The sequence below is a fragment of the Bos mutus genome, chromosome 23 (genome assembly GCF_027580195.1).
Source record: "Bos mutus isolate GX-2022 chromosome 23, NWIPB_WYAK_1.1, whole genome shotgun sequence".
NCBI lineage: Eukaryota > Metazoa > Chordata > Mammalia > Artiodactyla > Bovidae > Bos > Bos mutus.
In genome coordinates, this window is record NC_091639.1 from 38723591 (window position 1) to 38747446 (window position 23856).

Here is a 23856-nt window from a genome sequence, read left to right on the forward strand (position 1 = left end):
TCTGCAGTGTAAGGCAGTAGTATCTATTTGGCCTGCTTTTAGGACTAGCAGTTTCACTTCTATGGATGCTCTTTCAGAAAATCATGTATTTCAAGACAAAGGATAAGAAAATATGCATAAGGATATTCATTAAAATGTTATCTATAATGGCTAAAAATTATAGATCACTTAAATGCCCTACTATAAAAGAACTGTTCACTACACTATAGTAAAGCTAAATGAAAATAGATGGAATTGCTGAAAATGACGACACAGACCTGTATGTCTGAACCTGGAAAGCTGGCCAGATACTTGTGAGTGAAAGCAAGAAAGACTGAGAAGAGTATGGATAGTCCGATTCTATTTTTCTGGGCAAAACAAAGAAAAATAACACATGGAGGTCTGTTCTCACACAGGAAAAGGGTTGGAAAAATACACATCAAAGGGTGTTATCTCTTGTGGTGGAGGGTAGGGGTGAGGTAACAACACTTCTTTATTGTTTTGATCTTGTTTTTTAAACAAGCAAGTACTTCTACTGTAATCTGTTGCTTATTTTGGTTTTTTGTTTGAGGCAAGGAGTAACAAGAAATCTGCTTTGCAGCAGAGAATGGAGAAGATCCATCTAGACTGCAACGCCACCAAGTCATATAAAGAGCACAAGTGAAAGTGAAAGCCGCTCAGTCGTGTCTGACTCTGCGACCCATGGACGATGGAGCCATGGGGGTCTCCAGGCCAGGATACTGGAGTGGGTCACCTTTCCCTTCTCCAGATCTTCCCAACCCAGGGATGGAACCCACGTCTCCAGGAATGCAGGTGGATTCTTTACCGCTGGGCCTCCAGGGAACCCCAAGAGCACAAGCATTCAGGTCAAAAGATGGAGGTTTGAGTTCGGGAAGCTCATTAAATCTCTGTCTTCGATTTCTCACTTGTAAAATGGGTTTATATATCTACTTTAAAGAGATACTGGGGGTTACTAAAGGAAATAAGGTCAAAGTACTTTGCAAATGGTCAAGTGTTTTAAAAATTATGGTAATATTACTGGTTGGCATGGCAAAGTCCCAGTTTGAAAACTGGGAAAATAAGAAAGATGGATGGGAATTGATAGATTGAGACTTAAGAGACATATCAACAAACCAGTAGAATGTGTGGACCTGATCTGAACCTTGATTCAAACAAAATGTTAAATATATTTATGGGAATCTAGAAAATTTGAATACTGCTGTATATCAGACTATATTAAGGAACTATTATAACTTCTTAGACATAATAATTACATTGTGGCTGTGAGTTTCTTTAATCATGATCTTCAACTGACACATATGGAAATATTTATGGATGAAATTATACATTGCTTTACATTGAGATCTGCTTACTCACAAAGATAAGCGAGTAAAGAATTGACAGAGGTGTGAAGTTGGGTGGCAAGTGCATGAGGATTTATGGTATTATTTTTTTCTACTTTTACATATGTTTAGAAATGTAACATAATTAAAACTTTCATAAAACATGAATGGGCCTAGCTAGGAAATGCTTTCCTAGCTCTGGGAGGAGGTACCAAAGACCCATCTGAAGGCTGCTGCAGAGGTGAGGCTGACTGCAGCCTTACTCAGAAAGGCCTCCTTGCTGAGGAGGGACAGAGAAGCCCACACTGTGCTGTGTAAATGCTGTGGGCGAGCAATGGTCAGCAGGTGGGGCTGACAAAGCAAACACCCAGATCAGAATGCAGTCATATCGATCAGAGAAAGGCGCAGTGCACGGTGGGGCTGACGGTGTTAGGGTAGTAACGGGATGGATGCCTACAGAAGGTGGAGGAGAATCGGGGACAAAAAGAACAAATGACAGCTCACAAGATAATTAACACCCAACTAGAACCGCAGCTGCTGAGGATTTCCTAAACTGGCATAATAACTGGCTGCATGCCAGCACTTAGATCTCAAATGTAGATTAATGAATGGATTAATAATATCTTCCTGGGCTCAACCTTGGGCTCCCCTGCTGGTTCAGTGGTAAGGACTCCATCCGCCAATGCAGGAGACTTGGGTTCAACTGCTGGGTCAGGAAGATTCCCTGGAGAAGGAAATGGCAACCCACTCCAGTAGAAAATCCCATGGACAGAAGAGACTGGTGAGCTACAATCCATGGGGTCACAAAGGAGTCCGGACACGACTTAGCAACTAAACAACGACGACAAGGCTCATCCTTTAATACCATTTCAGAAAAGAACTCCTGCAAGAATCAAATCCCAAAGCATCAGCTGCACTGCTCTTTGTAATTAAGTTAAACACACAGAATGAAGGCACTTGCAAAAACTGATCAATTGATAAGGGGGGAAAATAAAAGTTCTCCAGCAAAAGCTTTATTTATATGCTTTTGCTTAAGGTCACTTAACAGTGTGGACAAGAGTGTGACTTTCCACCCTTACTCCCAGTTCTGCCCTGGTTGCTGTCACTTAAGGGAAACAAGGAATGACATTATTTGGTTGCCTTCTTTTTCGAGTCATAAAAACAAAACAAAAAAAAAGCTGCCTCATGAAAGACCAAAACACCATCCCTTTGGTCCCACCGGAAAACCTGCAAGGGAAGGATCAAGTGAGACATCTCTCATGCCCCCCACTCCAAGGGGCTCCACGCCAGCCCCTTCTCATGACTGACCTACCCTCTGCGATGGCATCATCTCATTACCTACCACCCCCAGGGCCTGAAGAGAAGGGTTCTAGTCCCAGCCCTGCCACTAATGAGGCAAGAAAAGGGGCAGAGGAGACGGATAGTTTCCTAACATCCTTTCCCACGTTCTGATTCCCACATGAACTTCTCTTTGACTGACTAAGAGAACAAAAACATCAGGCCATATGACAGATGGGTTTTCCTGTGACTCTTGAAGCACAAGTGTTAGGGAAATTAAACAGTCCTGTTTGGCTTCAGAAACAAAGCAGAGCAGGCCTCTGACCTTGCGTCTATCCTGCCTGGACACAGCCCTGACTGCTTGCTGTGAGTGCAAGCCTGGCAGCACCAGAGATAAGATAGGGGCTGAATTTTGAGACTGTTGAGCCCATGGGAGGGGTCTGGCCAACCAAGCCCCAGGCTTAATGACATTCCAAGTTTTACATGACAAAACAAACAGCATTAAAATGAAATAAGAGCTGCAATTTGTTCACAGATTGATGATATCAGTTTGCATCCTGGGATTATAAGCGGAACCCCGAACTGCAATTTTTGAAGTCTCACCGTGGAGGGGATATGCTGCCTGGACCTTTGCCAAATTGGGACTCCAGATGTGCTGTGACACAGGATTTCCAGGGCTGTTTGAGTTTATGGATGTTGGTCAAAACTCAATTTGATGATGTATCCTCTGCTGTTTCTATTTCTCTTTTCTTTTAATGTTAGAATATTGAAAGTAAGTGACATAATTCTCTAATAAATATTGAGAGTGAAAGGCATTCAGTCATGTCCGACTCTTTGCAACCTCATGGACTATACAGTTCATGGAATTCTCCAGGCCAGAATACTGGAGTGGGTAACCGTTCCCTTCTCCAGGGGATCTTCCCAACCCAGGGATTGAACCCAGGCCTCCCTCATTGCAGGCAGATTCTTTACCAGCTGAAACACCAGGGAAGCCCAAGAATACTGGTGTAGGTAGCCTAACCCTTCTCCAGGGGATCTTCCCGCCCCAGGAATCAAACCAGGGTCTCCTGCATTGCAGGCGGAATCTTTACCAGCTGAGCTACCAGGGAAGCCTAATAAATACTGATATTGTTTATTTGAATATAACGAGTGGCTTCTTTTGTTAACAAATCCTTTGAACCTGAGACAAAATAGAAAACTTTCTTCAAAACAACAAGAGATGAAGGGAATCTTAATCCAACAGGAGAAGCAGAGAATCCTCAATGCCTTTTGAGACTGCCTGATTCAGGCATGGCCAGAGTAGTGTGGCTGGCACTGTAAGAAAACCTAACTGCCAGGGACTTCCATGATGGTCCAGCGGTTAAGAATCTACCTGCCACTGGAGGGGACATGCATTTGATTCCTGGTCCTGGAAGATTCCACGTGCCATGGGGCAACTCAGCCCATGAGCCACAACTGCTGAGCCTGCGCTCTAGAGCCCACAAGCCGCATGCTGAGTCCACACGCCACAACTACTGAAGCTCCTCGTGCTCGAGAGCCCGTGCTCTGCAACAACACAAGCTTCTGAAGTGAGAAGCCTGTGCAGCGCAACTGGACAGTAGCCCCACTTGCTGCAATGAGAGAAAGCGCACAAGCAGCAATGCAGGCCCAGTGCAGCCATAAATTAATGAACTTTTTAAAAAGAACCATCTTCCTTATAAAAAAAAAAAGTGACAAGAACCCAGTGAGGTAAGGGGTGAAGAAAGAAGTGGGAGAAACCAAGGTCCTGGAGCTCTCCTTGGCCCATTTCATCACCTCCCACGTGAGCTGGAACCTGGCACCACCCTGCCTCCTCTGCAGGCCCGTACCCTGTTCTAAGATACGGCATGAGAACTAAAACATGGAAGCCTGATGTATAATCTGAAATTCCAGCTTTCACAGATGAGGGCCTGTGTTACAGCCAAGTTCAAAATAATCCTAAAAGAACCTCAGATAAAACATCAAACCATCTGTTTATGGTAGAACATAAATATGTCAACTTGGCCGTTCTTGTGGCAAAGCAGGTCTTTTAGGTGAGATCTGTGACCATCTCGAGGGATAAATTCCAGGCTGCTGTTGCTGTTAAAACAGGTTCAGCTGTGTATTCTAAAGCCACTATCTCTTTTTTTAGCAAGATGTGCCCACTGGCTGCACTCTTGGGAAAAACAAATAGACCACAGATAAAAAAAGAGCAATAGCTTGCTCAACTTGGTACTCATGCTTCTTACCCACATATTCTGAGAGGAAGACGACAAAGAACGGAGTGACCAGGTCATTAATTCCCTGGACATACCCACTGGCAGGGTGTCGGATGGCCCAAATAAATAGAATTCTTTCGAAGATCTAGGAAAATGAGAAAGAAAGATGTCAGGACATTAAATCATGAGGATACTCTCCCTCCCTCCGTTTACCGCCCTCACAATTTAACTCAGCACTGCCGCAGAATTTGCAGGAAAAATTTAAAAATTACTGTGGGACAAAGGAAGTCTGTAAATACAGAAAGTTTTGAAGATACAAATTGCTTTTAACAGGGTTTGGTAAAGAATCCATCCACCAATGCAGGAAATGCAGGTTCGATCCCTGGGTTGGGAAGATCCCCTGGAGAAGGGAATGGCAACCCACTCCAGTATTCTTGCCTGGGAAATCCCATGGGCAGAGGAGCCTGTGAGGCTATAGTCTATGGGGTTGCTAAAGAGTCGGATATGACTTAGCACAGCAACTAAAAAACAACAACAACAACAGGTACTTCTTGCCCTTTACTTCTCTTTCTAGTATCTAGTCATCGTGATATGAATTTGGGAAACAGAAAGGAGAGTGACATGGGTGGCTTAGGGAAAGGGTTGCTATGGATGTCATTAATTCAGGCCACCGTGCTCATTTGTAGATGCTGTTTCTCTATTTCCAGGAGCAAGATATCGGAATATCTAAGTTCTGATACATTTTCCAAATCTCTTTTGCTCATTACAGTACATAGAGAGGAAATCTCTTCTCTACCACACTCTTCTTTCTCCCTGCTGAGACGGAAAGAAATCTAGATCTGGATTTACTTCTAACCCAGCCTGACTAGGAACCAGTGACAGACAATAATACATGCAGGAAGTTGTCTCACATATCAGGATGCAACCCGGACGTTCGCTGGGGATAGGAAGTCAAATGAACCAAATCCTACAGCTGGGAAAGCCTCTGTGGTTAAGTATATTAGCCACAAGAAGCCAGAGGCTTAGTCTGGAGAGAAAGAAAAGACCCTTAGGATCCCTTTACAGAGTCCCGACCGTTCCTTTCTCTTACCCTCCTGTCCGCTTTCACTAGACGCTCAGGGCTTCCTGTCTCCTCTCAGCCTGCTGGCACCCATCCTGGCTTCAGCCTGCTGACCACAGCTCCTGGGCCCAACACATCCCTCAGACTGGCTCTAACTGGACTGTCTCCTGTCTCTGGAGCACACCAGAGGGATGACAGAGGTGACAATCACCACGTGCAGGGGGGACAGGAAATGCGGGGGCCTCCACCACACCTGTACTCTGCGGAGCCCCATCAGTCAGCTCTACAGGCAGACTAAAGAGGCCTCCCGGAGGTCAGGCGCAAGGGAGCAAAAACATCCCAAGGAGAAAAGTGAAAAAGAGATGGTTGTATGGTTTTGGAGTTGGTTAGCTAGTGTAGGAGAAACGTGGAGAATCTAGCGACACAACAAAGGATGTTTCCCAGCCCAAATCCCGTGCTGAGTCTGCCTTCTAGCTGGCCAAGCCAGCCGACAAAGACTCCCATCGTCAACACTCCTGTCCTAGCAGGCAGTGTGAGCATGGCCCTGTCTGGAAGGAGCTGGCCTCTCTGCCTCCCCTAGAGGGGCCTGCTTGCTCCCTGGGGCTGAGGGGAAGGGCGTGGCATCCTCATCTGAGTCAGGCCCAACATTCCAGTGGGGCCCCTCTGACATTCTTTCCTCTGCTGCTAAATGCCCTCCTCCCTCCCTTGAAACTAGGGCTCAAGCTAGACCCACCATGTTCAGGAAGCTCTCAAGAGTTCCCTGCCCACTGTCTCCTCACACCTCCAGTGGCCTGTGTCTGACTGGATGTCTCTATCAGAAGCTCCTCCAGGTCAGCCCTTCTGAAGGACTTATCAGCGCTTCTATTTCAAACTATCAGTTCCTCGTAAATACACACATCCCTGGTGAGTAAGGGCAGGGAAGCTAGCCATTCAGAAGCAGGAGACCTGCAGTAATCCCTCTCTAGTAAGGATGGGACAAGCAGACATACTCACGCCATGCAAGTGGAAATGCTAAAGAGATGGAAACGGAAGAGCACCACGCCTGATGACTTGCGGAGACCATGGAGTCTTCACTACAGAAAAAGTCTGGGACAAGCCTCTCTACCTCTGAGACGCCTCTGCTACTAGTGTGGGTAATTCTCACTCTTCTCAAATATCTTTCAGGTTTGTAAAGCAAGTCTCTCAATATTCAGTGTTACTTAATTCTCTGCTCCCTGGCTGGCAATTTATTCTGTTTATGATGACTGTAATCTCCTAGATGGAAAGGTGATTCAAGGAAAACTGGAAAGATTGCAGTTTGAGTTTCTTTCTCTGTATGCCGGTTCCACTGCCTGGAGAATTCTTTTAAACAAAGTACTTTGCCCTATCTCCGAATTTAAAGGAAGCAGGCACAGGTGAAAGATCTGAACATCTTCAAGTTAAAATGAGGAATAAGTAGGGCTGAGCCAAGGGAAACTGAAAGGGAGACACAAAGATACCCTGAGTGGGTTTCTACCTTCCTTTGAGCTGATTCTTACAGGCAAAACAATGGCATGACCCTCAAAACCTTCTTTACGCTACTGCTAAGGTATGAGGGATCCCGTCATTAGACACATCTACATTTAAACAGAATTGTGAATATAAAGTCAAAAAGAAATTATTTTGAGCATTTAAAATCACATTCTTTACTATGAGGATGAGTGAAAACGTAATTCGAAAAGCACTTCCACCCAGAGTCCCAGCTACTATTAAGTTGTAAAGGAAATCCCTAATCTCGAGGAGTTTATACTTCTTGCTTGGTCAAAACGTAACAGCCCCACTGAAACCTTTCAAGTGCTTCGCTAACTGCTAAACTGTTAGGTCTCAATGTATCACTACTAATTTGACTTCTGGGTATGTATCTGAAAAGAACTTAAAATAGGGACTCAGATACTTGCACACCCGCATTCACAGCAGCACTGCTCACAATACCCAGAAGGTAGAAGCAACCCCAGTGGCCGCTGACAAACAGCAGACCAACAGTGTCTCACATACATATAATAGAACAGAAGTTAGTTTTCAAAAGGAAGGAAATTATGACAACATCAACGAACCTCGAAGGTATTATGCTAAGTGAAATAAGCCAGTCACAAAGGGACAATTACTGTGTGATGCCATTTATCTGACATACCTAGAATAGTCAGAAAAACATCTATTTCTGCTTTATTGACTATGCCAAAACCTTTGACTGTGTGGATCACAATAAACTGTGGAAAATTCTGAAAGAGATGGGAATACCAGACCACCTGACCTGCCTCTTGAGAAAACTGTATGCAGCTCAGGAAGCAAGAGTTAGAACTAGCCATGGAACAACAGACTGGTTCCAAATAGGAAAAGGAATACGTCAAGGCTATATATTGTCACCCTGCTTATTTAACTTCTATGCAGAGTACATCATGAGAAACACTGGACTGGAAGAAGCACAAGCTGGAATCAAGATTGCCCGGAGACATATCAATAACCTCAGATATGCAGATGACACCACCCTTATGGCAGAAAGTGAAGAGGAACTAAAAAGCCTCTTGATGAAAGTGAAAGAGGAGAGTGGAAAAAGTTGGCTTAAAGCTCAACATTCAGAAAACGAAGATCATGGCATCTGGTCCCATCACTTCATGGGAAACAGATGGGGAAACAGTGGAAACACTGTCAGACTTTATTTTTGGGGGCTACAAAATCACTGCAGATGGTGACTGCAGCCATGAAATTAAAAGACGCTTACTCCTTGGAAGGAAAGTTATGACCAACCTAGATAGCATATTCAAAAGCAGACATTACTTTGCCAACAAAGGTCCATCTAGTCAAGGCTATGGTTTTCCAGTGGTCATGTATGGATGTGAGAGTTGGACTGTGAAGAAAGCTGAGTGCCGAAGAATTGATGCTTTTGAACTGTGGTGTTGGAGAAGACTCTTGAGAGTCCCTTGGACTGCAAGGAAATCCAACCAGTCCATTCTGAAGGAGATCAGCCCTGGGTGTTCTTTGGAAGGAATGATGCTAAAGCTGAAACTCCAGTACTTTGGCCACCTCATGCGAAGAGCTGACTCATTGGAAAAGACTCTGATGCTGGGAGGGATTGGGGGCAGGAGGAAAAGGGGACGACAGAGGATGAGATGGCTGGATGGCATCACCGACTCGATGGACATGAGTTTGAGTGAACTCTGGGAGATGGTGATGGACAGGGAGGCCTGGCATGCTGCGATTCATGGGGTCACAGAGTTGGACACGACTGAGCAACTGAAGTGAACTGAACTGAGAATATTCAAACTCATAGACATAGGAAGTAGAATGGCAGCTGCTGGGGAATGGAAAATTATTGCCTCATGGGTACATAGCTTCAGTTTGGGAAAATGAAAAAGTGTTGTAGAGATGAATGATGGTGATGACTTAACAACAATATGAATGTACTTAATGCCACCGAACTATATGCTTATAAATGGTTACAACAGTAAATTTTATGTTATATATTGTTACCACACACACACAAATCACTACTCCCAGCTTTATCAAGTACAGCAAACACAGGACTAGGAATTCTAGCAGCTTCCAGTCTTCACTCAGTCACCAGATGGACTCTGAGTCTGGGCAAGTCCCTTAACCCCTCAAAGCACTACTCAACCCACAGGTTTGTTACGAGGATTGAATGAGAACCCACAAGAAAGTACTCTGAAAAACCAAAGCTCCATCTGCGAACACAAGGTACCATCATGATTAGCCATAAACCTGCCCGAGGTTGGAGGCGGGGGCAAGCACTCACCCACACGGACAGTGCTGCAGAGGTGTGTGGGGGTTGGGGGAGGGCCGACAGTGTTAAGCAATTCTCTCACCTCCTGTACAAGAGGCTGCTGGAACAATGGAATGAGAGGATTCGTCCTTGGAATGTCAATGTGAATCTGAAAAAGAGAAGCCGTTATCCAAAAACACAAATGCCAGTTCGTTCTTTTGAGAAGTTATTTTCTTAGGATTTGGGAATCAAAGGGAGTAAGAATGAGAGTCAAATTTTATCTTTAGAAAGAACTTTAGAAGGCTTTAGAAACCTACCTGTCCATGTGGAATACATTCCCATGACAGCAACAGCTAACTGAACAGTAATGAAACCTCCCTGAACAAACCACTTAACACCAAACAGCAACAGGCTTCACAACTTAGCAGAACCAGCTGCTTTTCCCTATTGTCTGCCATCTGTTTTACTCTGGGCCTGTACTTAAATTTAACAGGTAGGATCAAAATGTGTATGCCTCTTTCAGATTCTTAATCCTCAACAGTCCGTAAGAACTAAAAGAGCTTGGAAAGCTCCAAAACTGTACCAGGAGAGGGAACCACAGGGAGCTGGTGCTGAATGCCTGGCACTGAGAGTTCTGGTTTCTGTTACCAAAGACGTCACAATGACTGGTTTTGGCCTTGGGATTTACCGATGTCTAGTAACCCACAAGGCTTCCCTGGTGGCTCAGCAGGTAAAGAACCTGCCTGCCAATGCAGGAGACATGAGTTCAATTCCTGGGTTGGGAAGATCTCCTGGAGAAGGAGATGGCAACTCACTCCAGTATCCTCGCCTGGAAAATCCCATGGACAGAGGAGCCTGTTGGGCTATAGTCCATGGAGTCATGAAGAGTTGGGGACACGACTGAGGGACTAAACGACAGCAACAACCCTAAGGTCTGTCTCAGCAGCAGCTGAGGCTACTTCTGCTCTTGGGGCCTGTTGTAGACAGCTGCGCGCACCCAGTATCTTCCCCTCTGCAACCATCAGGCTCCTTTTCACACCTTCCACCTTTCCACAGGCAGTGTGGACTGCTATGGGCGATGGCAGGGCTCTTCCGGCTAAGGCTGCTGATGGCTATGGCTCCAACAGACAGACACACAAGCCAAAGAGACACTGCAGCTGTCAGAAGGACACACTGATGTCACAGGCCAGAGGGGTGGACTCACTGAGCGAACTCATTCTTCATCTTGTGTCCCACCACCCTGACTATTCGCAAGGGTTTTCTGTGGACCAGCGGCGCTGGCATCGCCTGGGAGCTCACTGGAAGCCAAGGGCTCACCCCAGGTGTCCTGAATGAGAATCTGCATTTTACCATAATCCCAAGTCAGAATTTTATCAAAATCCTAGGTGATTTCTACGCATATTAAAGTCCAAGAAGCACTGCTACTGACCAGGGACTCCCCAAAATCTATCTACTGAAAATGTCTAGGGACTTCCATGGTGGTCCAATGGTTAAGACTCCATGCTTCCGCTGCATGGGTTTGATCCCTGGTTGGAGGACTAAGATCTCACATGCCGTATAGCACAGACCAAAAAAAAAAAAAGAAGGCTAAAATCAGAGCTACTGAATTAGAAAGAGAGGATGTAGTTCTGGGAATAAATTTAATTCCTAACCACTGTAGCCTGAAGACGTGGCAAACCTGTACCCCGAGAGCACTTCCAGGAGCCGCACCTGAAGATTATGACTAGTGGGCAAAAGGGCAGCAGGTGATGACGTACCTGTCTGTAGGTATCCTGGTGATGTTCCTCATTTCGAGAGTCATAATACTGTTCAATGAAGCCAAAATACTCCTCCCGCTTCCGCTGCAAGGTCAACTTCCTCCTCTCAGTGTTTGCTGGGAGATAACCCTGTAGACAGGACCACTTGTCAGATGGGGACAGGCACTGGCTGGATGAATCCTTAACCTTTATTTTAGCCTGAACAGTGGCTTTGAAACTTTCAAAGGAAGGGAAAGAAAGCTGCCAAGAGGACAAGGGTAAATCCCTTTTTGGTTTTGGCCACCCAGGGTTTGCCCTGTCCTCATTCAATGAGATGCATGTGTGGGCAGATGAAGCCCAGCCGGGTTTCTCGGGGTTATGTATTCCTGCAACGCTGGGCGTGGGTCCTGCTGGGAAGCACTGCAGAGCTCTGGGGTTGGCACAGTAGAGCAGCGAATGTAGGTCAGTGGGAGGGAACTGGACCCAAGTCAGGACTCCTGGGGCTGCGTGTGTGAGAGGCAATCCTTCCCAGGGTCACGGAGAGGTGGCCGCCTCCACGGCGCATCTCAGTGGCGTGCCGTGTGAGCCTGTGCTAGTTACGTAATTCTTTCCCGCAGTGATGTTGAGAATTACCAGCTTAGGAGGCTGAATGGAATCTGTGACCCAGCAGCTGCAACGTCCAGACATAGAACTTCTGGCAGCAGCCCCTCGCTCCTGGCTCCAGCTCCAGGCCACCCCTGATCTAGATCCCACTCTCAATTCTGACATCTCTTGTTCCCCTTCCATTCTCACTGCAGCTACTTCTAATAGCATTTGGACTTCTTAGAAGGAGCAGGGGCAGTGACTCCACGGCTACGAGAGTTGGGGGTGGGGGCCGATTAGGAGCAAGAGTTGTTCTCTCGCAGGCAGGGAAGGGACACGTCCACAGAGCGAGCAAGTGCCTGGTGAGCCGGAGCTGTGCTGGGCCCACCTCTGTGCATCCTCACAGCACCTGGCATCGTGCCTGGTAAACAGCTTGCCCTCAATAAATCCTTATGAATGAATGGATTTTACGGGCTCAGGAGATCAAAGTGTTCCTACCACAGCGGCTGGCACAGGGCTCCATGACTTAGTGAGTGTGGGACGAGTGCAGGCTTCTGAGGGAGGCCCGTTTATCAACTCTTCACGGTTGGGAAGTGGGTTTCAACCCCCTTAGTCATTACTACTGAGAAAGGAGGGAAGCACAGGGAAAGTGGGACCTGCCACAGGAGAGATGGCTCACCCAGCCTCGCTGTACTCCTCCTCAGTGCTGAGAAGGCGTGATCAGGACTATCCACACAAACCTAAGCTCTTCTACACGAGTGGAACAAACTCTCAAGGATGTGATTCTTTATGCAGAGACAGGACTTCAGTCCCATATCAGGTAGGACCAGAGAAGTCTACGGGGCAAGACTGATGTGCCCAGACCAGCCACCGCAGGAAGAGGGGCGCCGTGTGAGGCTTGCACTTCTCTACCCAGCGGGCAGAACTCACCGACAGGAGTCTCCAGGTTACAGGCCGAACCTCCCTGGGAACCCCCGGCCAGCTACACTTCCTCAGTTCATCTGCAAAAAGATGAAGGTGTGATTGGACTTAGCCCTTCCCGTGGGTGCCCAGAAACGAGCCTCAGCCAGCGCTGCCTGGTGCCCCCCAGCGTTTCAGGAGGATGACCGCCATCGCCACTGCCACCACCACCACCAGCTACCGACAAGCGTGGGTGAAAAGCCCAAAACAACAGCCCTGAGCAGCCAAGGTCATAGCTCTGCAGCAGTGATCCAGTCAGCTCAGAGATTAGAGTTAGAGGGGGGAGGAAGACCAGGAAGTGTGGATTTCAGGAGGAATCGCCTGGAGGTAGAGGAGACCGAAGCCAGAATGGGTGCGCTAGGCTCTACAGGCCACGGAGTCCAGTCCCGCCTAATTTGGCCCCTGATTTCTAGTTAATGTATTCTGACTGCGATACCTGCGTGTCACTTCAATGGGCACCAGATCAGGAGATGCTGGAAAAGTAAAAGAAGGAAGAATAAAGAGCAATAGCTTCCGGGTCTCTGAGAATTCCAGTCACCGAAAGGTCCGAGCTTGCCCGGGGCTCACAAGGGCAGGCGGGGTTGACTCACCCAGGTCGGTGTTGTGGCTGGAGAGAAGCTGACGGAACTTTTCCAGGCGGGTTTTCTCCCGGACGGTCATCGGGGGTGCCCCAGAAGCGTTCTGGTCTGAGATGCGGGCGACGAGCGGGATGACGGGTCGGAGAGGGAGTGACTGCTGTTTGTGGAGCGGGTTCCTCAGGCATGAGTCACCTGAGGGGTCGTTTGAAAGAGAAAGAGGACAGGCTGTGTGACGAGCGCAGATCCAGAGACACCTTAGACCTGACTGCTGGGCACGGGGCTCCTCCAGAGCCGCGGCTGCCAGGTCGCCCAGGGCAGGGCCACCACCCAGCCGCCCTCCGTTCGCTCAGGGGAAGGGCTGTGTGTTTATCATACATACCAAGGCACCTTCTGCGCAGAGACTCCAGCTACTGCAGCAAATCTGACAAATTTTTTGTGACTTCATGGGAAAAATCTATTGTTTTCTTTTTATCCCAACCTGGAACTTTTCTTGGGTGTCTAATAGTGAGTTTGGGGGCAACGTAGTCAAAGGCAGTATTTGCCTTCCCTTTCCTCGTCTCAGAGCACATGGAAAATGACACTGTAAAAGCACATCACGAAAAAAAAGGTGATGGCTGCTCTCCCAAAGCCCCAGGCCCCAGCCGGCTGCCCCGAGGGCTAAGAGGGTCAGTACCCCTTGTACAACTCTCACCTGTTTTTGGCTCACACGTGAGAGGCTCTGACCTAAGGCGGGTCCTCTGTGCTTCGACATTTCTCACCAAAATGAACCGGCTTTTAGTTCTGCCGGGATATGACTGAAATAACAGGCACACGGACTCAAGCTGAACTCTATGTCTGGTTCTAGACACTTCTGAACAAGATGGTGGCTAGGAGAAGTGAGCAGGAGGGCGCTAACATTCACTGACTGCTCACTAAGGCACTGAGCTGGTCACAGTTACCTACGTCCTCTCATTTGACCCTTACAACATACTACAGCAGGAATTTACCACGATTTTGAGGGAACTATAGCTCAGAGAGATCAAGTAATTTGCAAGGGAGAGCTGAGTTATCTTGGGTCTGTCAGATGCCAAAACCCTTATTTATTTTACTCCCCCAAACAAAACTCAGTTTTAAATTCTGACCATCCTTTCATGACTGTTTCACATTCTTTACATATTTGGGCCTTAACAAGTAGTCAGCACAACAAGAATTAAACAGGGAATCCTCACCAACCACCACTAGGAGGTTTACAGATTCAACGGCCACAGGGTACTTGGTCTGGATGCCTAGTGCGACATGGGGCTGAGAAAATGCAGACCACACGCCGCTACAGAGCTGAGACTGAAGGCCGCTTCCGGTTATCAGTGACTGGCTGACCGACACTCACAGGAGGGAACCCCGTAACGGGAGTGCTCTGGGTGGTCCTGGCTGCACAGGGGCAGCTCGTCAGGGATCGTGGTGGGGCCTTCCCTCGCAGTGGGACCCTCCGGAGACCCTCAGTCTCACGTGAAGACACTTTCCACAGCCAGGAACTGTGGTCACCTGGCCAGTGGGCACTGAATGCCTGTCTGGGCGCGTCACTGGGGCCCAAATCAGAGATGTGAAGTGACCGTGAAATGATTTTCCAGGCCTTACAGCCTCATTTCCAGAGCACATCCTTGTCTGAAACTGTAAAAGTTGTTCTCTGAGAACAGGAGCCAGGACACGCACCAGGGCTCTGACATTCCACTTCCTTTTCACCCTTTACCACAGTCAGCTGATTTAACTCTCACCAGCAGGAGGGTGCTTCCCCCTCCAGCTCAGAACGACTGACTCCCATAAAACACTTTAGGACAACATTAGACATAGCAATGGATACTAAAAAGAGTACACTAAGGTGTCTCCAAGCATCTCATAAAACCACCATCATCTCAACCGGTTACTGGTGCCAGTTTCCTGAAAAGAAGATGGGATCTCCTCCCGCCTCACCCTAACCTGGCAGGCAGGGAGCTGTGACACAGGGACTCTGTTTCTGAGGAACAGCAGAGAGACGACCTGCTGCTAGGGGCTCTTCCCCAGAATGGAGGAACGGTACCAAACATGTTTGAAATTCTGCCACTAACAACTTCAACTACATTTCGTCAACACACTTCAACTTGACCAGGTCCAAAGAAATGTGAAGCAACCACACCATAAGTGTTCTGGACCCCAGCACAGGGAAAGGAAGGAGAGAAGGGCAGGCAACACAGGGGTGTCAGATGTGAAGCCCCGGGTCCCAGGGCCAGGCAGCCATCCAGGCGGGAGAAGCAAGCACAGCTCCTGACCAGTGAGGCCCTCTGAGGACCCTCAGGCTCCAGCTCACTTATTTATCATCCAGTGGACGATCTAAGGGATGCCCCCCCAGAACCTGTTTTTATTTAAAGTGCACTCTGCTGAAAAGGCTGAGCCTATGGCGGGAAGCTGGACAGACTTACTGGAATTTCTGGACAGCTGGGCGTCACTGCTGGACTTTATGACCTTGTAGCTGGCAGGTACATCTGATGTCGTTGACTGGGACCGTTCTGGTTTCACCCTCAGCTTGCTGTGGTTTTCCAGCACTTGGGCAGCGGTCGCCAGAGCAACTTTTGAGTTCAGAGTTTGGAAAGCAGGGGATGAAAAGTCCTCTTCCTCGTCATCACCAATGTCCCAAGCATCACTGGTGTTCCGGGCAAACTCGTGAAAACTGGAGGCCTTCTTATTTTTCAGAGGAACCGTGCTGACTTTTGACCGTTCTTTAATGAAGCTTTAAGAAAGGAGACACTGTTAACCAAGGAACAGTCCGACATATCCGACCACTTTCTCTTAACAGATTATTAATAGTATTACAAATTATCTCATACACAATCATTACCCTCTTCAAATAAAAAATATCCACATCCATTCCTTATCTAGAAGCGTCTAGACCAGCATTATGCTGCAGTACCAGATAAAACAAAGACAGAATCACTCTCCAAACATTCCACGTGCTCCTCTGTACATCCCAGCCCCTGCACTTAGGTGAGGCTACTGGTTCTGGCCAATGGGCTGAGGAGAGAAGTGAGGCCGTCCCTTCTGAGACAAAGTGTAAGGAACAAGTGTGAGTTCTCCCTTTTTTTTTTTTGCCAAACAATGTGGCATGCAAAACTTCCCCCGCCAAGGATCGAACCTGTGCCTCCTGCAATAGAAGTGCAATGAACCATCATGGAAGTCCTACGTGTGAGTTCTCTGTAAGCCTTATTCTGCCGTGATAACTGGCGAGGCTCCAGGTGGTGGCATCTCCTTCAGCCTGGATGACAGAGTGACTATGTGGAGCAGAGCCTGCCTTCCACACCCACTTTACCCTCACTTGGTCTGGAAGCACGAGTGAGAAATAAGCATCTGTTGTGTCAATCCACTGAGATTTCAGAGTTAATCTGTTATAGCACCATATCCTAAAATATCTTCTAGAGCAGGACACCAACTACTGGTAGAACAGGAGATGATTTTAGGTAGCCCACGTGTATTATTATTAAACATTGAGTTTCAAAATGAACAAGTTGTTCTCTTTTTATTCTGTTAAAGTCCTGCTGCCTTTGAGGAGGGATCTGAGTTTGACGCCACTCTGTCTTTAGGATTATTTTTTAACAAAGTGAGGGCAGCCTCAGGTTCAACATTTTGTAAGCAAGAAGATCTGGCTTAGAATGTAATTAATGAGGCTGTTTTGTGTTTCACTGTATTTCTAAGGTTATTTTCTATTTTGGGCAAATGATACTGGTTTTCCACTTACAGAACTAGTAAGATTTATTTTAAAAGTAAATCTAATTGAGTACATAAGTTTATTTTTTCAAGTGCATTTAATAATAGTATAAAGTATTGCAAAAAAGTCATGAAGACGGTACATGACTTGAGTTTGGGAAATACTCAATTAACTTGTTGAGAGCCAGGTAGACCATTCTAACTTTCCTGAATGTTTCCTCTTTTTTCGGCTGTGCCATGAGGCATGCAGGATCTTAGTTTCCCAACCAGGAACTGAACCCACGCCCCCTGCAGTGGAAGCATGGAGTCTTAACCACTGAACCGCCAGGGAAGTCCCCCTGAAGTTTTCTTCTTTCTGTGAACTTCTTACGGTCTGGTGGCCCTTATTCTGGTTCCAGGGGACTGTGTGGTTGGGATGTTTCTATAACTGAGTCTTATCTAACATCCTTCATACCCCAAGTAGGGAATCAAAGAATACAGCCTCAAGTAAATTTACACCTGAGGACTGGAATGCGACATCATTAAAATGCCTCACTATTTCCCTTGGCAAGGCAGGGCAACTCTAGTCTAAAAACCAGGCTCTGCCAGAAGAGCTGAAGTCCCCCATTTCCAAGAGATATTCTTCCCTTTAGGGGCTGGTCTAATACCTATGACACCTCCCAAGATATGTCCAACAGTCATTCTGAAAGATAACTATTGTTAGCATTGATAAAGAAAGACTGGTAACTCACACAGCTCATCGGAATGACCCTATTATTAACACCAAAAAAGGAGTAAGATATGACAGGCATATTTTCAAACACTAGCCTCACAGAGTAAAGGAAAACGCATCACACAAGATGCAAGAGATAACATGAGATTACACGATGTAACAGCTCAAACGTGATGGAAACGAGAAACCATTTTCCACCCACTAAATTAGCAAAGATTCAAGGACGTATCCTCTCGGTGCTGACCCAGGTATAGTGAGACCAGCTCTCTAATAGCACAGGTGGGGGTGTATGTCGCACCACCTTTCAGAAAACAACCTAGCGATACACACCCCATCAGCCTTAAAATGACTCATAACCTCTGACCATAAGAAAATAATCAGACAAGGACCTATTGTGTAGCATATGGAACTCTGCTCAGAGTTATGCGTCAGCCTGGATGGGAGCTGGGGTTTGCGGGAGAATGGATAGGTGTATGTGATGGCTGAGTCCCTCTGCTGTTCACCTGAAACTATCACAACACTGTTAATCAGCTGTACTCCAAATCAAAATAAAAAGTTTAAAGTTTGAAAAAAAAAGAATCAGAGTCAAACAAAGGTGATCTGAAACAGTCTATAATGGTATTATGCATTTTGGTTAAAAACTGCAAACATAAACATCTAGAAATTACAAATGATGAAATATCCTACAGTTCAGCCACCAGATGCCACCGAAAATCACATCGTGAAGGCTATTTAATAACACTAGAAAGTGATCTCAATAAAGTGAAAATTGAACGAAAATTATGTATTTTTTATGATCTCTATATTTCTTAAAAAGTATGTGCACAGAAAAGACCAGGAAGAAAACACATCAAAAATGTTAACACTGCTTATCTCTGGGCTCTGGAATGATAGTTGACACTTAATTTTTATACTTCTCTGAATTATTCATGTTTTCTACAATGAGCATATTATTTTTATTAATCACTGGAAAAGGTTGTTTTGTTGGCTCTCATCAATCCCCAAAGAAAGAGTACTTCTAAACCTACTGAAAAAAAAAATAAAACTGCGGCAATGCAGCACAAAAATCTGCTCATCAGAAATCCACCGAGAGGCAAATTACTCCTCTATAGACCCTCTGAGGCTGTACGTTCCGGACTCGTCACTATGACGGCTTCTCTGTGAAAGGGAACCCAGATCCACAGCCTGCAGTACTCACCTCAGAGCGTCCGCTGTCAAGACCAAACAGGCAGATGTGTCAGAAAGAGCTGCCATCAAAAAAGAATGGAAAAAAGCACAGGAGGCTGTTGTCTTCCTCCTTGGAGACCACGCAAACCTCAAGACTGCGCATGACAAATTCAACAGTGATATGAAGTGCTTGGGAGGGCGAGGTTATTATTTGTTTTTCTCCTGGTTGGTGTTTCCTAAATACCCTCTTGAAGTCTTAAGGATTCTTTAGGGATGTATGGCTGAGTCCCTGCATTGTTCACCTGAAACTAACACAGCATTGTTAACTAGCTATACCCCAATACAAAATGCTTTTGGTGTTAATAAATGAATAAAATCTAAAAAAAAAAAAAAGAATTCTTTAGGGAATTCCCTGGCGGTCCAGTGGTTAGGACTTGGCACGTTCACTGCTGTGGGCCCACGTCTAATCTCTGTTAGGGAACTAAGATCCCAAAAGCCGCTCTGCATGGGCCAAAAAGAATCCTTTAAATAACCATGAATCAAGAGGCTCAAAATCAAGCTGAATTTTGATTCAAGTCAAAGAACTGACTGGATACGGTTAGTCTAACACTGGGTAAAGCAATAGGGAGACGCTGGAATGGATTAAAACATGGCACCAAGAGATGGGTCACGCTGAGCACTGGGTTCTGACAGACGCTGAGCTTTCTATACAAGAAGGTAAATTAGCTGAGTGGTGGGTACATGAGTGTTTGTTATCTTTTTCCATTAACCTTTTTATGCATTTAAAGTATTTCATTATATTTTTGAAGCAGATGAAGGTTCAAAATAAGTAAACTAGAATAAGAATTGGAATTATTCAGATGAACACTTTGCAAATAGACATTGGAAAGAAATACTCCAACACAATGGAGAGGAGAAAAGGGAGGAAAGGCTGCCTTTCCCTGTGGTGAGAAGACACGAGAGAGTCCAAGCTGTCCATTTACAGTCTGCTAGAAATTAGAGATACCTACCTCACAAAAGCCCAAACTCAAAGTCATCAGCCAGTTAAAGAAGTCAGCTCTGTCCTTAGGAAAGAGACCTTCACGGAGGAAGGGGTTGGCATCACCTATAGGGGAAGGAGTCTGAGGACACAATAAGGTTGTAAGAACCGCTCTCAAGAATGAAAGAGGAGGGAATTCCTTGGTGGTCCGGGGGTTAGGACGCTGTGCTTCCACTACAGGGGCTCGGGTTCACTCCCAGTTGGGGAAGTAAGATCCTGCCAGTCACGTGGCACAGCCAAAAACAAACAAAAAAAGAGGAGCGTGCCAGTGAAGAGATACCTCTCAGAGGAGCAGAAAGAGTACAACCCTGCAACAACGATGGCAAGGTTTCAAGGCTTCGACGCTTTCCTACGTTTATTAACATTGTTCTCCGCAGGGAATCATGTAAATTCACACATACATGGTTCCGCTGTTGTCGTTTAGCCTCTAAGTTGTATCCAACTCTTTTTTGTGACCCCGTGGACAGTACCTGCCAGGCTCCTCTGTCTGTGGGATTTCCCAGGCAAGCATACTGGAGTCGGCTGCCATTTCCTTCTCCAGGGGATCTTCCTGACCCAGGGATCGAACCCGTGTGGCAGGCAGATTCTTTACCACTGAGCCACCAGGGAAGCCCTTATATACATGGTAGTTAACATTTGTTGGCTGTTCACCAGGTGCCAGGCTCTGTACTACTGTTTATACATACCCATTTTTCTTACTAATGCTCATTCATTACCCTATGGAGGTACTATTATTATTATTCCTATAGACAGATGAGGAAACTGAGGCTTCCTATGGTCATGAGCAGGCAGGGAAGTCTGGGCCCAAATCCAGGTCTACCTGTACTTTCTAACCAACCTGCCTGGAAGACCGGGTTAAAAAGATGAATCAAGATGAGGCCGACTAGGATCTGCAGCCTGGGAAGAGGAGTTACCAAGCAAACTGAGCACATTGCACCACAGCTATAATCTCCACGTGCCCATGGCTAGCAGCCCCAACTCTGTAGGGAGACTCTCCTCTACATCAAACAGGCTGTGTGTGTTGGTAGCCAGAATGGGAAGAAGCCACATCTGGGGATGTGGCTCTTGGAGGAGAAATGTCTCTCTTCCCTTTTGACCCCAAGAGTCACAGTAAAAAGTGAATCCAGGTGATTCTAGCTGGGGATGCCTCTGGCATATAGGCTGCCTCATTTTAACATGGTCCCAACTTAACCTATAACTAACCCAAGGCACAATAATGCCACAGTGTGGCTTCAAGTTTAACCAAAATTATTTAAACAGAACTACACCAAAGTTACAACCAAACTGGCCTCATACAAACACCTCTTTACAGCTGTATGCCACATTATAGCTTAAAAAGCACTTTTACAGATACCTCATTTAATCCTCACAGCAACTTTGTGAGGGGAGCCTTATTATTTCTACTTCATAAATGAGGAATCTAAGGGTCAGAAAAGTTGAGTAATTTGCCCAAGATCATGGAGTTAGTAAGTGATGCATAAAAAGTGATTCAAGAAGTGCAAGTGACACTCAAAACTCACAAATACATAATGACTGACTCACGAAGAGAAACTCCATTGTTTGATGATTAATAGCTTGTTAAATCGGAGAAGGCAATGGCACCCCACTCCAGTACTTTGCCTAGAAAATCCCATGGATGGAGGAGCCTGGTAGGCTGCAGTCCATGGGGTCGCTAGAGTCGGACACGACTGAGCGACTTCACTTTCACTTTTCACTTTCATGCATTGCAGAAGGAAATGGCAACCCACTCCAGTGTTCTTGCCTAGAGAACCCCAGGGACTGCGGGGCCTGGTGAGCTGCCATCTATGGGGTCGCACAGAGTCGGGCACAACTGAAGTGACTTAGCAGCAGCAGCAGCAGCAGCAGCAGCAGCAGCAGCAGCAGCAGCAGCTTGTTAAATGGTAACACAAACCACAGGATATTTTGGAGAAGAGTGGCTACAGGTTATAGGGGTTAAGAAACAAAAGATCACTCACTCTGTGATTGCATTAACACTATACTGTTTTTACTGATATGGCTGTTTACTTAGTAGAAATATGACAAAAATTTATTTGACACTGCTGAAATCAGATTGATTATATTCTTTGCACCCAAAGATGGAGAAGCTCTATACAGTCAGCAAAAACAAGACCAGGAGCTGACTGTGGCTCAGATCATGAACTCCTTATTGCCAAATTCAGACTGAAATTGAAAAAAGTAGGGAAAACCACTAGATCATTCAGGTATGACCTAAATCAAATCCCTGATGATTATACAGTGGAAGTGAGAAATAGATTTAAGGGCCTAGATCTGATAGATAGAGTGCCTGATGAACTATGGACTGAGGTTCGTGACATTGTACAGGAGACAGGGATCAAGACCATCCCGGTGGAAAAGAAATGCAAAAAAGCAAAATGGCTGTCTGGGGAGGCCTTACAAATAGCTGTGAAAAGAAGAGAAGCGAAAAGCAAAGGAGAAAAGGAAAGATCTAAGCATCTGAATGCAGAGTTCCAAAGAACAGCAAGAAGAGATAAGAAAGCCTTCTTCAGAGATCAATGCAAAGAAATAGAGGAAAACAACAGAGTGGGAAAGACTAGAGATCTCTTCAAGAAAATTAGAGATACCAAGGGAACATTTTATGCAAAGATGGGCTCGATAAAGGACAGAAATGGTATGGACCTAACAGAAGCAGAAGATATTAAGAAGAGATGGCAAGAATACACAGAAGAACTGTACAAAAAAGATCTTCACGACCCAGATAATCACGATGGTGTGATCACTGACCTAGAGCCAAACATCCTGGAATGTGAAGTCAAGTGGGCCTTAGAAAGCATCACTACGAACAAAGCTAGTGGAGGTGATGGAATTCCAGTTGAGCTGTTTCAAATCCTGAAGGATGATGCTGTGAAAGTGCTGCACTCAATATGCCAGCAAATTTGGAAAACTCAGCAGTGGCCACAAGACTGGAAAAGGGCAGTTTTCATTTCAATCCCAAAGAAAGGCAATGCCAAAGAATGCTCAAACTACCACACAACTGCACTCATCTCACACGCTAGTAAAGTAATGCTCAAAATTCTCCAAGCCAGGCTTCAGCAATACGTGAACCATGAACTTCCTGATGTTCAAGCTGGTTTTAGAAAAGGCAGAGGAACCAGAGATCAAATTGCCAACATCCGCTGGATCATGGAAAAAGCAAGAGAGTTCCAGAAAAGCATCTATTTCTGCTTTATTGACTATGCCAAAGCCTTTGACTGTGTGGATCACAATAAACTGTGGAAAATTCTTCAAGAGATGGGAATACCAGACCACCTGACCTGCCTCTTGAGAAATCTGTATGCAGGTCAGGAAGCAACAGTTAGAACTGGACATGGAACAACAGACTGGTTCCAAATAGGAAAGGGAGTACGTCAAGGTTGTATATTGTCACCCTGCTTATTTAACTTATATACAGAGTACATCATGAGAAACACTGGACTGGAAGAAACACAAGCTGGAATCAAGATTGCCAGGAGAAATATCAATAACCTCAGATATGCAGATGACACCACCCTTATGGCAGAAAGTGAAGAGGAACTCAAAAGCCTCTTGATGAAAATGAAAGTGGAGAGTGAAAAAGTTGGCTTAAAGCTCAACATTCAGAAAACGAAGATCATGGTATCTGGTCCCATCACTTCATGGCAAATAGATGGGGAAACAGTGGAAACAGTGTCAGACTTTGTTTTTGGGCTCCAAAATCACTGCAGATGGTGACTGCAGCCATGAAATTAAAAGATGATTACT

At 45.9% G+C, this 23856-nt stretch overlaps 1 protein-coding gene across 2 annotated transcripts in view; it reads right to left on the reverse strand.

Moving 5' to 3' along the window:
- Positions 1-23856, reverse strand: part of TBC1D22B (TBC1 domain family member 22B) — a 74068-nt gene that overhangs the window by 31219 nt on the left and 18993 nt on the right. The window contains exons 1-7 of one of the 2 annotated variants that reach the window (XM_070361460.1): positions 19090-19161; positions 15901-16208; positions 13481-13660; positions 12861-12931; positions 11370-11498; positions 9716-9781; positions 4847-4961 (exon numbers count right to left, since the gene is read on the reverse strand). In XM_070361460.1, the coding sequence (XP_070217561.1) occupies positions 4847-4961; positions 9716-9781; positions 11370-11498; positions 12861-12931; positions 13481-13660; positions 15901-16208; positions 19090-19145 (925 nt within the window). In that variant the 5' untranslated portion in view covers positions 19146-19161. Of the gene's footprint in view, positions 1-4846; positions 4962-9715; positions 9782-11369; positions 11499-12860; positions 12932-13480; positions 13661-15900; positions 16209-19089; positions 19162-23856 lie in introns of those variants that run through there. The other variant, XM_070361459.1, reaches the window with a different exon arrangement.